At 37.8% G+C, this 13,139-nt stretch overlaps 1 protein-coding gene across 2 annotated transcripts in view; it reads left to right on the forward strand.

The window, feature by feature from the left end:
- The first annotated feature begins 568 nt into the window (after nucleotides 1-568).
- The window catches only part of CCDC15 (coiled-coil domain containing 15), a 51,099-nt gene continuing 38,528 nt past the window's right edge, over nucleotides 569-13,139 (forward strand). Inside the window, exons 1-5 of one of the 2 annotated variants that reach the window (XM_036746940.1) lie at nucleotides 569-898; nucleotides 1,096-1,278; nucleotides 3,748-3,897; nucleotides 5,383-5,586; nucleotides 9,759-9,872. In XM_036746940.1, the coding sequence (XP_036602835.1) occupies nucleotides 749-898; nucleotides 1,096-1,278; nucleotides 3,748-3,897; nucleotides 5,383-5,586; nucleotides 9,759-9,872 (801 nt within the window). In that variant the 5' untranslated portion in view covers nucleotides 569-748. The remainder of the gene's footprint in view (nucleotides 899-1,095; nucleotides 1,279-3,747; nucleotides 3,898-5,382; nucleotides 5,587-9,758; nucleotides 9,873-13,139) is intronic. The other variant, XM_036746939.1, reaches the window with a different exon arrangement.

Below are 13,139 nucleotides of genomic sequence, written 5' to 3' on the forward strand. Positions count from 1 at the left end.
CCCGTGAACACCTTCACCAAGTAGTGGTCGGTTCTTGGCTCCTCCTCCTTTCCTCGATGGCTAAAAAAAGGGTATTATTTTCCTTAGCACTCACAGCCCACTTGGGCTCATTCTGAGCTTCAGAGTGTGAACCTGCCACTATTTTTACAGGACCATCCTTTCGCATTCGTCGCTTTACCGGCTCTTGCTTCCCTCTTTGCAGAGCCAATTGTTAACGTTTCAGGATGAACAATCTCCTTCCGAAGCTACAAATCATCGCTAATTTATTGTTTTGTTGATTGTCTGGACTTAAGAGAGTGAAGAGAAAATGTTAATAATGCGGATTAAAATTAAAAATGTCTGGGGACTTCTTTTCCTAAAAGGCAGGCAGCTCTAAAATGAAGGATGCGGCTCCTCCCTCTCTCGGGAGAGAAGAAAAAGAGTATCCCGGCTCTTGAGCCTAGGTCGGCCCGGCCACGGGAGAGCTCAGACTACAGCGCCCCCCACAGCATGCGGCCGCAGACAAAGCACTGACCACCGCCCCACACCCCACGGGAAGCTAGGATCCTGGCCCGCAGGAACCGGAAACAGTGCAACTGGAGGCCGAATCCGAGTCCCTTCTACATTCCGCCTCGGATGCTCGGAGGGAGGGCGGGCCCGGAAGGGGTGGGAGTAAAGATGCGGGTTGGGTCGGGCGCCGAAATAGAAAGTGGCGGTTGATCGGTTGTAGTTACTTATCTCTAGTTTCTCTCTTGGGTCTGGGATCCCGATGGCCCGCCCCGGCCTGCAGCAGCTTTCCCTGACCAAGGGCGGGATCCGGGTGCCGCCGCCAGGCCGGGCTGTCTTATGTCCCGGGCCTTCCGGACGCCGCCATCCTCCTGTCTTAACCAAACACTCGGCTGTCTTTGCTCGCGTCCAGGTTCTCTTTCCTCTCCGGCCCCAGCGGCTTGAGCTCCCCACCCGCGCCCCTTCCTAACCGGGGGCGCCCCTCCCCAGTCCCGCTTCTTCCCCTACTCTAACTCCGACCCGGGATCCCATCCCTCCCCCAGGGGCCCAGCCCTCGCGTGGTTTTGTAGGCTGAGGGTTCAAAGATGCTGATGTTTTCCTTCTGAGCAGGAATCACGGATGTCTCAAAAACCAGCACGGACTCGAAAGTCTCGATGTGCGCCCTGGGTGGAACAAACCTTTGAGAAGAACCGGGCCCTGCTGGCAGTGCTGGCTGAGAGGAATGAGGCGGTGGCGCCTGTTGGGGCTTGGGTGGAGTGTGCCTCACCTTGTAGTGATGAAGCCCCAGCGTCTGTGAGTGCCACTTTTACCCACAGTGGGGGTGGGGGAGGGTGTCAGGGTCTCCTCTCAGGTTTATGTAAATAAGGATGCTTTTGTAGAAGGGGTGCCGAAAGTATGGGTCAAAACTTGTGGCTTGTTAATTTGCATAATAGTGTTAACCTTTTTTGAGCACCCCCAGAATGCCAGGCGATGGACCAGTTAATAGAATGAGCCTAACCTTACTTAAGACAGTACCATCCCTTCCCCTCAAATAATAATTATACTTGAGGAAACAAAGACAATCGATAAAATACGGTAAGTTTACTCATAAAATCAAAGGGTCTTAGGACATGCAAGAACCTCTGAAGCCATCCTTGTCCAGCCCCCTGCCTGAAGCTTGAATCCTTACGTAGATACTGGGAAACTCTGCTAGGGACTCCTTTCCAAGTTCATGGTCATTATAATTGCAGTGTTCAGTTTCCATTTTTGTTCTTCCCATCTTCATTGTAGTTGTATAAATTATTTTCCTGACCCAGCTTTCTTCACTTAGCCTACATTCACATATATTTTCTCATGACTCTGTAATTTTTTTTTTTAAGAGCACTGTAATCTCCCAACACAGTCATGTACCACAATTTGTTTAGCTGCTCCTCAATCAATGGACATCTACTTTGTGTGTGTAGCCTAAAAAACCCTAGGTGCAAGTCTTGGGTCAGGTAATTGTGACCTTGGAAAAATCACCCAACCTCTCTATGTCTTACTTTCTTCAGTTGTACAGTGAGGGTGCTGGCATCGTAAAGATCTCTGTTAGTTTTAAATATTATCCTGTGTGATAGAATCAGTAAGTGCTAAAGTTCAGTGGGGAAAAAAAAGACTTTCCCCCAGAAAGGGCAAAATTAGCAGCAATGGTCAAAAGTTGGAGAGAAAGATGTAAAATGAAAAAAAATCTATTAGAGCTATCCAAAAGTGGAATTGGATACCTTAGGATATAGCACAGTAGTAGATGTCTCCTCTTGAGAGGTCTTGAAAGGCACTGAATGACCTCATGTCTGGAATTGAGGGGATTCTTGTTTAAGTGTGGATTGGATTAGATGGTTTCTGAATTTCTCTATAAATCTGACTTTCTATATTATGCACGTGACCTTTGTTAGGCCACTTAACTCTCTAGGTCCTAATTTTCTCATCTGTAAAATGAGTGGATTGAATTGTATCTCTAAGACCTCTGCCAGTTCTTGATTCTGTGATGTTTTAAGTTTGGAGAACTTAGGAAGAATTAATAGGACTTGTTGGGTGTGGTGGGAGAGTGAGGAGCTAAAGATGCTGGAGCTTTCCAGACTGGGTGACAGCTCTTTTGGAGTTGTCATTCTGTCATTTATTTTTTGAGACATAACTCCTTGTGACAAAAGACCCTCCCCGACTTCCTACTCGTCCCTCTTTGTACATATATATTCCTTAATGGCATATATTTTAAGAGGTGAGTCAAAAGTAATTTGCTTTTGAGAGTTTGGAAAGGGGAGTAATAGATGAAACTGGAAAGATACATTGGGGCCAAGTTGTTCGTCACACATGGCACGCCACCTTCTGTCACCATGCCTTTGTTCTGCCTGTCCTTCCTGCATATATTACATTTCCTTCTCATTTTTACCTCATAGACTCCACTTCTTCCTCAATGCTCAGCTGAAACACCACCTCTATAAAAACCCTTTCCTATCCCTCTATTTGCTGGTACTCACCTTCCATCCACAACTACCTTGTATTTTTCTTGTATATATTATGTGTACATACATATATATTTCTTGTATTTATTCTCTGTGTATATAGGTGTATATGTGTACATAATTCTATAATCTGTATATGCTTATGTGTATTCATGTTGTCTCTCCTAATAGTATATTAATTCCTTGAGGGTAGGTATCCTTTGTATTTGTATCCACAGTAACTGGCACACAGTATAAACATTTGTAATAAATGCTTATTGATAATTGATAAAACATGTAGGGAAAGTTTGTATAAATTTGAGGAAAATAATAATGATAATCATGATGTGGAGGAGGGAATGCTAATCAGAGACACAGCCCTAATGAAATATGGTTTAGAGCATGTTCTTGAGAGTATTTTGATCTGTTCTATAGTTTTAATAAATGTGTATAGGTTGAGTTCTGGTTAGAATTGATTCATTCTGCGTTTTTAAAAAGTGACTTTTTAATTCAGTTTAAAAGTAATTTGCTTTGGAATTCAGCAAATTATTTCCATTTAAGTGTTTAGTTCATTTGGTTCAGGTACCTGAGCTGCTAAAGCTGTGCTAAGTTCTACATTTCTGAGTCCCATCCATCTCCTTATCCTCTAAGGAATTTTGATCTATGAAACTTGAAAATGCTAATCTGTGAAACTGGATTTTTTCAGTATTTTATCCTAATTTTATTCCCAGTTTAGGATAGGAGAGTCTAGATAGGCAAAACTATCTGGGGAATGAAGCTCATTTTCCTCCTTTTTTCTTATAAGGTTTCAGCATCTCAGTTAGAAGAAGAACTAAAGGAACAACAACGATTGAAAGAAGAAGCTCTGAAACGCTTTCAAGAACAGGTGAAGAACAGAGTAAATCAGCAAATGAAGCTAAGAAAAAAGCAGCAGCTTCAGAAATCCTATGAAGCAGTAAGTTCAGGAGTGGCTCTCAATATGGGTTTGCTAAGAAATCAAAAGAACAAATATTGAGGTTTATCTACTGTACACTTTTCTTTAGAGTCCTATTTGGTATAACTTTGAATTTAGTACATGGAACAGAAAACCATTAATTAGGAAACCTGGGTTCAATTACTGACACATCATGGACTCACTGTGTGGCCCTAATTGTATTACAATTTCTGATTTTTTAAAATCAATCTATAAACATTTATTGAGCACCTACTATGCTGTGCTAAGCACTGGGGATACAAAAAGAGGCAAAAAACAAGTCCCTGCCCTCAAGGAGCTCACATTCTAGTGGAGGAGATAGCAAACAAACAAATAAGCTATATACAGGATAAACAGGAAATAATTTAAAAAGGGAAGGCACTAAAATTAAGAGGGGTTGGGAAAGGCCCCCTCTAGAAGATGGGATTTTAGTTGAGACTTAAAGAAAGCCAAGAAAGTGAGTAAGTGGAGTTAAAGGGGGAGAACATTCAAGGCATATGGACGATTACTAGAGAAAATGCCTAGAGCCAAGAGATAGATTGTCTTGTTTGTGGAATTGTCACAGAATTGTCATAGTAAGGTGTAAGAAAGTATAATGGTAGGAGAGGGATAGGTTGTGAAGGGCTATGAATGCCAAGCAGAGGATTTTGTATTTGATCTTGGAAGCATTAGGGAGTCAACTGGAGTTTATTTAATAGAAGGGTGACATGATCAGATCTATGCCTTTGGAAAATCACGTTGATGGCTGAATGGAAGATGGAGTGGAGTGGGGAGAGAGATAAGGCAGGCAGACCCACCATCAGGCTATTTCAGTAGTTCAGGTGTGAGGTGATGAGGGCCTGCACTAGAGTGGTAATAGTGTCAGAGAAGACAGAGAGATAGCAAAGGTGAAATCAATAGGCCTTGGCAACAGAATGGATATAGGCAATAAAGAGATGTAAGGAGTCCACAGTGACACCTAAGTTGTGAGCCTGTGGGACTGGGAGGATGGTGTGGCCCTCTATAGTAATGGGGAGTTGGCGGAGAGAGTAGGGTTTGGGGAAAAGATGGTGAGTTCAATTTTGGGCCTGTAGAGTTTAAGGTGTCTACTAGACATCCAGTTCAAGATGCCTGAAAGACAGTTGGAGATGCAAGACTGTAGGTCATCAGAGAGGTTGGAGGCAGGATAGGTAGATTTGGGGAGTTACCAGCAGAGAAACGGAAGTTAAATCTATCGGAGGTGATGAGATCAAGTGAAGTAGTAGAGGGAGGGAGATGAGGAGAGGGTGTAAGACAGCCATGAGGGACATCTGTGATTGTCATGACATAATGAGGCTGCTAAATACTTGTCGTAAAATTTCACAGGATAGCCAAAAAAACCCCAAAAAACCTCTGAAGTACTTTTGGACTTTGAGGAATTCAGTAAACAAAGGTGATATTTGTGGCACTTATGTTGGAGACTCACTGTATCCTTTCTTCATTGTATAGGCAGAAAAAGAAAGCATTGTAGCCTTGCAGTCTTCTGCTTCAGCCCCATATTTGACCCCTAAAAGCAGCAAAAGCATTTATCAGAGCAGTTTGAAAAGTGCTATTCGAAGTACCGGTCCCAGCTTGCTGCCTACTCAGGCCCTCGGTGATACTGAAGAGGAAGAAAAATATGAAAATGGAACATTCCAACAGCAGGCCCTGGCTGTAAGTACATTCACAATACTTAATATGTCCAGTGCATCTCAAACCCAAACTATTACAACTCCTCTATTTAGACAATGCTTTGTAAATACCTTAAAGCATTGTACAAGTATGAGTTTTCATGATTAGGATGCTTTATGGTTCTTTATGGTTATAGAGTGTTTTACATATATTATTTTATTTGATTATAAATAGTTGTGTGAAGTAGAATAAAATCTCAGATATTACATTTATATTTTTAAATGTTTTTATTAAAACAATATTCCTTTAGTAATTTTGCACACTTGGTATTTTAGAATTCTATACCATGACAAGTTAGTTAACATGACACAGTACAGTTAGGCTACATGTTCTTATTTGTGTAGTTCCTTTTTCTGTATAGTTATACATTGTGTGCTTAGGTTGTGTGCTTAGGCTGTTTGTTGCAGCACCATTCAAGAAAATATTTGAGAGTTCGGAAAGGGGAGTGATGTAAAAAGAATTTTTAATACTAATTTTTAAAAATTTTGAGTTCCAAATAATCTACTTCCCTCCCTATCCTTGAGAAGGTAAGCAGTTTGGTATAGTGTGGTCATGCAAAACATTATTTCCATGTTATGAAAGAAAACACAGGCCAAAAAATAAAATAACAAGAAAATAAAGTTTTAAAAAAGTGTGTTTTGATTTGCATTCGGACTCCAGTTCTTTCTCTGGAAGTGGATAGCATTTTTCATCAAAAGAGCTTCTGAATTGTCTTGGATCATTGAATTGTTAAGAATAGTTGTCATTCACAGTTGATCATAATATAATATTGCTGTTACTATGTGTACTGTTCTCCTGGTTCTTCTCACTTTATATATCAGTTCATGTAAGTTTTTCCAGGTTTTTCTGAAAGCATCCTATTTTGTAATTTCTTATAGCACAATGTATTACATCACAATCATATACCACAGCTTGTTCAGCCACGTCCCAATTGGTGAGCATCCCCTCAATTTCCAATTCTTTGCCACAAAAAGAGTTGCTATAAATATTTTTATACATGTATGTCCTTTTCTTTTTTTTTAATCTTGTTGGAATACAGACCTAGTAGTGGTATTACTGGGTCAGAGGGTATGCACAGTTTTATAGCCCTTTGATATAGTTCCAAATTGCCCTCCAGAATGGTTGAATCAGTTCACAACTCCCGCCAACTGTGCTTTAGTGCCCCAAATTTCCCAAGGCCCCTCTGACATTTGTCATTTTCCTTTTTTGTCATATTAGCCAATCTGATAGGTGTAAGGTGGTACCTCAGAGTTGTTTTAATTTGCTTTTCTCTAATCGATAGTGATTTAGAGCATTTTTTTATATTACTATAGATAACTTCGATTTCTTTATCTGAAAACTTCCTATTCATATCCTTTGGCCATTTATCAATATTTATCAATTGGGGAATGACTTGTATTCTTATAAATTTGACTCAGTTTTCTATATATTTAGGAGATGAGGCCTTTGTCAGAGACACTGGCTATAAAATTTTTTCACACTTACGATTACTGATAACATAAACTGATTTTGAACAGTGCCATTTACCATATCACCTAGGAGGAGTACAAAGTGATTTATTTAGCTAAGAAAACAAAGGTACTGGATCTTAGTACTTAAATCAACTTGCTTGGCTATTGGCATTTTTTCATCAAATAAAAGTATTTACTTTGTGCAAGGTATCATGTTTATCTTAGAGAAAACAAAGAAGAATAAGACACTCTTTCTACCTCCATATTGTGTGTGTGTGTACAGGTTAATAAGGGAAGAAAGACTTGCTCATAAATACCCTAAATACATGATATAATACAAAACTGAGACATGAGGCATGAATGATGTGACTAAATTCATTATATCATTAGGAAAAAGGCAGAAAGCATATTATGGTTCAGAAATACATACTTTTTTCCCCATCATTTATTTCTTTCTTGAGAACATAGCTTTCTTTTCCACATTGAATTTTCAAGTTATGGTAAACTTTAAAAAATCACTAAAGTGTTGGGTTTTACTTTATGACAGAACTAGATAATTAGAATCAATAAGCGTTTGTTGAAGGCCTATTATATAGTCAGCACTTTTGGGTATAATAATAGTAAATGATAATAGCTAACATTTATATAGCACTTTAGAGTCTGCAAAGTGTTTTATGTATATTATCTCATTGTTTCATTTTATCATTATAAAAATCCTGTGAATTAAGTAATATTATTCCCATTTTACAGAAGAGGATACTGAGGCTGACAGTGCTTAGGTGACTTGCCCTGGGTCAGGCAACTAATAAATGTTTGAGGTAGGGTTTGAACTCAAGTCTTCTTGACCCTTAAGGCCAACACTTCATTTCACCAAGTAGCTGACTCTATGCAAAAGAAGGGACCAATGTGAGATTATAGTCTAACTCAAGAAGACAAGATTAACTCAGATGAAACAATCAGAATAATATGAAAGAGCAAGATGTAGGCTTAAGTAACTGTGAAAAGACTCATGGAGGAGTTAGGAACTGAGCTATGCTTAACATCACCCAGAATTTTTTGCTCACTCAGTTTGGAGAATACTGCTTCAGGCAATGCAGTGATTGTGATCAAGGTTTAAAGTTTATTTTACTTCTTACTGCAGGTCTTTTACAAGAAGACTTTGATTCCCTGGCCACATGGACTAGGGCAGTGCTACCTACCACTTGGCAAATAATAAGAGCTAGGATAATTCATGATACTGTGTTTTGTGTAACCTTAGCTACACATATGCCTTATTATGTATTGTGGATAGTTTCATCTTGGCTTGTTTAGCCACTCTGAAACTAGCTCATTGAAATCAAAGTCTTTTAGAAGACAAATGCCAGTTTTTAAAGTTGATCTCTTTTCAAGGAGATCTTTTTGAAAAATCTTTAAAAACAATTAGAATTTAGTAAGGGGTTGTATACTGCAGGGAGACCAGAATGGCAATGAGAAAGGGAACCTGAAACTTAGATTACTATTTTAGTAGTCATCTGAATTTTTTTCATCTTTGCATATTCCTTTGCTTGAAATTTATAGACCCTGTTTTTCTCATTTTAGGAAAAATTTTTATGTCAAAATTCTAGCAAAATGGTTGAACTGGTTATGCTGCTGTCTTTAGCCATCTATAAAGGGGAATAAAGTTTATTATATACTCTTTCTTCCTGTAGGAACATTCCAGTTCTAAATCAACTATAGTCTTATTTAAGACAAGCTGTACTTTAATGAAAAGTAATAAATAGGTAAATAACAATATAATGAGTGGAGACAGAATGAATATGTAGGCAACATAAATATTAATAACCATAATAGCACTTTTGCTGAATATAGTATTAAAAATCATGAGCTTATCATCTGCATTAATTGGGAAAGGGAAGTTAGAACAAAGATTTTAAAGAAAGATTGGATTGTTGTCTAAAAATGGGAAAGGGATAACCCAAAATGGGAGAGAAAAGTATACATAGAGGCTAGCAAAACTTGCGGGGAAGAAGGATGTCTAGAAATGAAGGGTATGAATAAGGAATAACAAAAGTAGTTAGATTTGCAAGGAATAGCTAGTAGAAGGATTCCTGGTTAGAGGTGTGTCATTTGGAGGGATGTCTATAGTAATAATACAAGCATTGCATTTATACCAAACTTTAAAGTTTGCAATGCATTTTCTTCAAAACAACCCTGTGACACTGGTAGTACAAGTAAAGTATTTGCATCTTTCAGATGAGGGACTGAGTGTCTGAGTAGTTGTAAGTTGCCCCATTGTCACACAGTACGTAGCTAAGGTAAGATTCAAACACAGATCTGACTGCTAAGTAGGATGCTTTTTATGCTATACTTTGTTGCCTTTCAAGGTGGGAAGCATCTGTTCAATAGCTGCTATGTGTGTTAATCCAGATTTCTAGCTTCTGATATTTTTGTGCTCACATTTGAAGTAAAAATATATAATGTCAAAAACTTATTTGACTTATAACTCTTAAGATAAAATGATGAAATAAAAATTGCTGAGTTGAATAATGAAACTAAAGTTGTTATACAAAAATATTATCACAAGATGAAAATCTCTTGTGAAAATAATCCTCTTGTCATAAGTCTGGCATGAATTTAATAGCAGGAGCCTATTTTCCTGTTAGAACACTTGTTGTTATTGGTATTAACACTTTTTTTTTCTTTTTTTCTTGCTTTCTCTGGCAGCTTAGCCAAACTGTGAAGCAAGCCCGTCAACAACTAGCTTCCCGAAAAACTACAGATGGAGAGAAGTCATTAGGACTTTCAGAAGATAGCACAGAGAGTAACCCTACCCGAGAGGTAAATTAGTCTGCTAAGAAACTCCACTGAGCCAAAATAACAGTTCAGAGTGAACTCTAAGTGACTGTGAATGTAAAAGATTCAAGTTTAAAGAGTATTCTAAAACTGACAAGTCTACAGATTAAAATTCCATTCTCTGGTGTCTTTTGTATTTTCTTCAAAGTTCCTGAGACTGGATGCTGAACTGATAAAACTTTGTGTTGTCTGAGCTTATAGAATTCCTTTTGAATTCTTGATGAGAGGCTTTTATAAAGTTTCTCCATTACATCCTTTGAACCATATCTGTACTTCCTGCATTTCCATTTGGTTGCTTGCTGGGTATATTTCCCTAGATGTCCTACTGGCTTGTCAGACTTAACACATCTAAAACCCAGTTTATTATCTTTCCTTTCCCCCTCTAAAACCCTCCCACTTCTTCAGATTTCTTGATGTGACATCATTAACCTTTCAGTCACTCAGGTTTGTAGCCTTAGATCCATCCTAAACTTTTCCCTTTATTTCATTCCCATATTCAATAAGTTTCCAGATTTTGTTGATTCTGTCTTTATAATACCTTTCTTCATTGCCCTTTTCTCTACTCACTTTGCTGCTATTGTAGTAAAAGCCTTTATGTCCTATTAAATGCACTTTTGCAATAGTTTCCTAATTGTTGTCCCTGATTCTGGTCTCTTTCCTCTGTAATATATTCTTCTTATAACTGTCAAAATAATCTTACTAAGGCACAGGTCTAACTATGTTATTCTTCAGGTCAAAAATCTTTGGTAGTGTCCTTTTACCTTGAGGATGAAATACAGACTCTTAAGACTACTGTTTAAGGCCTTCCAAAATCTGACTTTCAGCCTTTCTAGACATATTTCATGGAATTCATATATAACATACATGCATTCTGAGGTCCATTCAGATGTATTACTAGCTGCTCCCTCCCACCTTGAAATTAACAGTCTATCTACCTTCACATACACTGGCCCCCATGGCTGAAATGTATTCTCTCTTAACATCTACTTTTTAGAATCCTTAGTTTCCATCTAGGCTTGGCTCAGGCATCACTTCTTAGCAGAAGCTTTTTTTGATACTCTCTTGTCCCTTTCCCTCTTAGTTTTAGCATCTTTTCCCTGCTCAAACTACTCTGTTTTCACACTATATCTCTCTCCACATAGATACTAAAATTTTTAGGAAAAGGACCGTTCTTTTTTTTTCCTTTGTACTTTCAGCACCTAGCACAGTGCCTTTATATATGATGAGTGAATTAAAAAAGGTTTTTGAGTTAAGTTCTATGTTGACTGTTCCTTAATTTAGCTTCTTATTAAGTATGTACTTGAGTACTCCTGTGGATCTGTGATTAGTCCCTGTAAAGATGTAGATTACAATCAATCCACACCTACTTATCCTTTGCTATTGCCGTCCCATAGCCTTTTCTAAATGTTGAATAAACTATCTAATCAGACCTCTGAGGGCCGCCTTCTAGTACTTTTTAACATTTGTTGGGTGCCGGTATAGCCCGCAGGCTGCCCATCTGATATACCTCACTCTGTGTGAATATCCCACCCTTTTTTCTGATCATGAATTTTCTGGATGATACTTTTATTCCACTTTCTGCATATAAGTAATTGTTGGTAATCTAGTTCAGTCTACTTACATCCTCTAATGTATCTTTCTGTTCCCCCTGGTTTACCCGTTGATATCCTTGAAAACTGAGATGTATCATGATTAGTAGCCATATAGCATCACCAAAAGAATATTTTTAAATGGGCATTTGTTTCAAAGAACAGCTTAGAATCATTGTTCATTCATGGTTTTCAAAATTTGTTCAGTTCTGGACCCACCTCATCATCCATCTACATTGCCTGCCTATTCAAGGTATTAGACTGTCAATGGACCACCCATCCAATTAGGTGTTATGGTTAGGACAATAGACAGTTTTGATCCATTTAGCTTTTCCAGTGTGGCCACTTTCTTCTCTTGAGTAGTCTTGTATTTATTTGAGAAATCCTCTTAGCATTCTATGGCTTGATGCAATCAGCACAATGGCAGCTCCAAACAGAACTATCTGGAGGATTTTACCATCTCCAGGAAATACCTTCATTTGGATTCTCTGCAAGACATTCTTCATGATAATGGCCGGTAGTTTGACAACAGTCTCCCTATTTTATGCCTCATTTTGATAAAGATCATTGAACAAGCATTGAGCAAACAAAACATTTTTTCTGGTTGCATATATAAAGGAATTTTAACATATGCATGGGAGACACTTCTACCATAAAAAAGCCTTAAAGGCTCTATTTTTTGCTGCTGAGTCAAGTGATATTCTATAATCACCAATCAAAGCAAAATCTTCTATTTCCTGTACTTTTCAGTTACCAATGTGACTAGGAAGATATTATCTGTTGTAGGAAATTGTTTGTAGAAGCCCACCTTTCACTTATTTTCATCAAAAGCTCCTTTAATATGTAGGTAGATCATTCTCATGGAGATTTTATAAAGATGTGAAAGTCATCTTACTGTATTGATAAGCTATTGCTTCTCTATCACTTTGCTAGGCTTTTCTAATTTGGTGTTGATTTTTTACTTTTTCTCTATTAGATAATCTGTTCAAATTTATTGACTCAGAAATTTTTTCTACGTTAGTAACTAATAGTTTCCTGGCTTTTGTGGTGAATTCAGGGTACATCATGTTTACACCTTCAGAATCTCTTATTGAAAAAATGATATATGGGTGTGAGGCTTCTGTTCAGTATTTGTCACCACAATCATTCAAACTGAGAGTGTTGTTTCAGCTTTGTAGATATAAACAGAAAGACATGATGGCTTATTGGATATAATATTGGATTTGTCAGGAAAACCTGTGTTTAAATCCTGCCTCAGGCAATTAACTAGCTGTGATATTCAGGGTAAATCACTTAACCTTTTTCTGCCTCAATTTTTTAATCTATAAAATGGACATTAACTATAGCACCTACTTCAAAGGAATTGTTTTGAAAATCAGATTTGATAATATACATAGAGTGCTTTATAAGTCTTAAAGTGCTATATAAGAACTATTATTACAAACTTTTGACTCATTTAATTTCTTAATCTCAAACCTTATTTTCTAACATTTTTTACCATCCTTTCTTGTTCCACCTTTACATTGAAGTCCATGAATATTACTGAGCCTGTGTTGACTTGGTTTGGAGGATCTTGTCAAGTGCTTCATAGAATTTCTTTTCTTTTCCTCTGAACTAAATGTTTTTATATAAGTTGTAATTATCTCGATAGGAATCTTTTTGC

Source organism: Trichosurus vulpecula, chromosome 2 (genome assembly GCF_011100635.1).
Source record: "Trichosurus vulpecula isolate mTriVul1 chromosome 2, mTriVul1.pri, whole genome shotgun sequence".
Lineage (NCBI taxonomy): Eukaryota > Metazoa > Chordata > Mammalia > Diprotodontia > Phalangeridae > Trichosurus > Trichosurus vulpecula.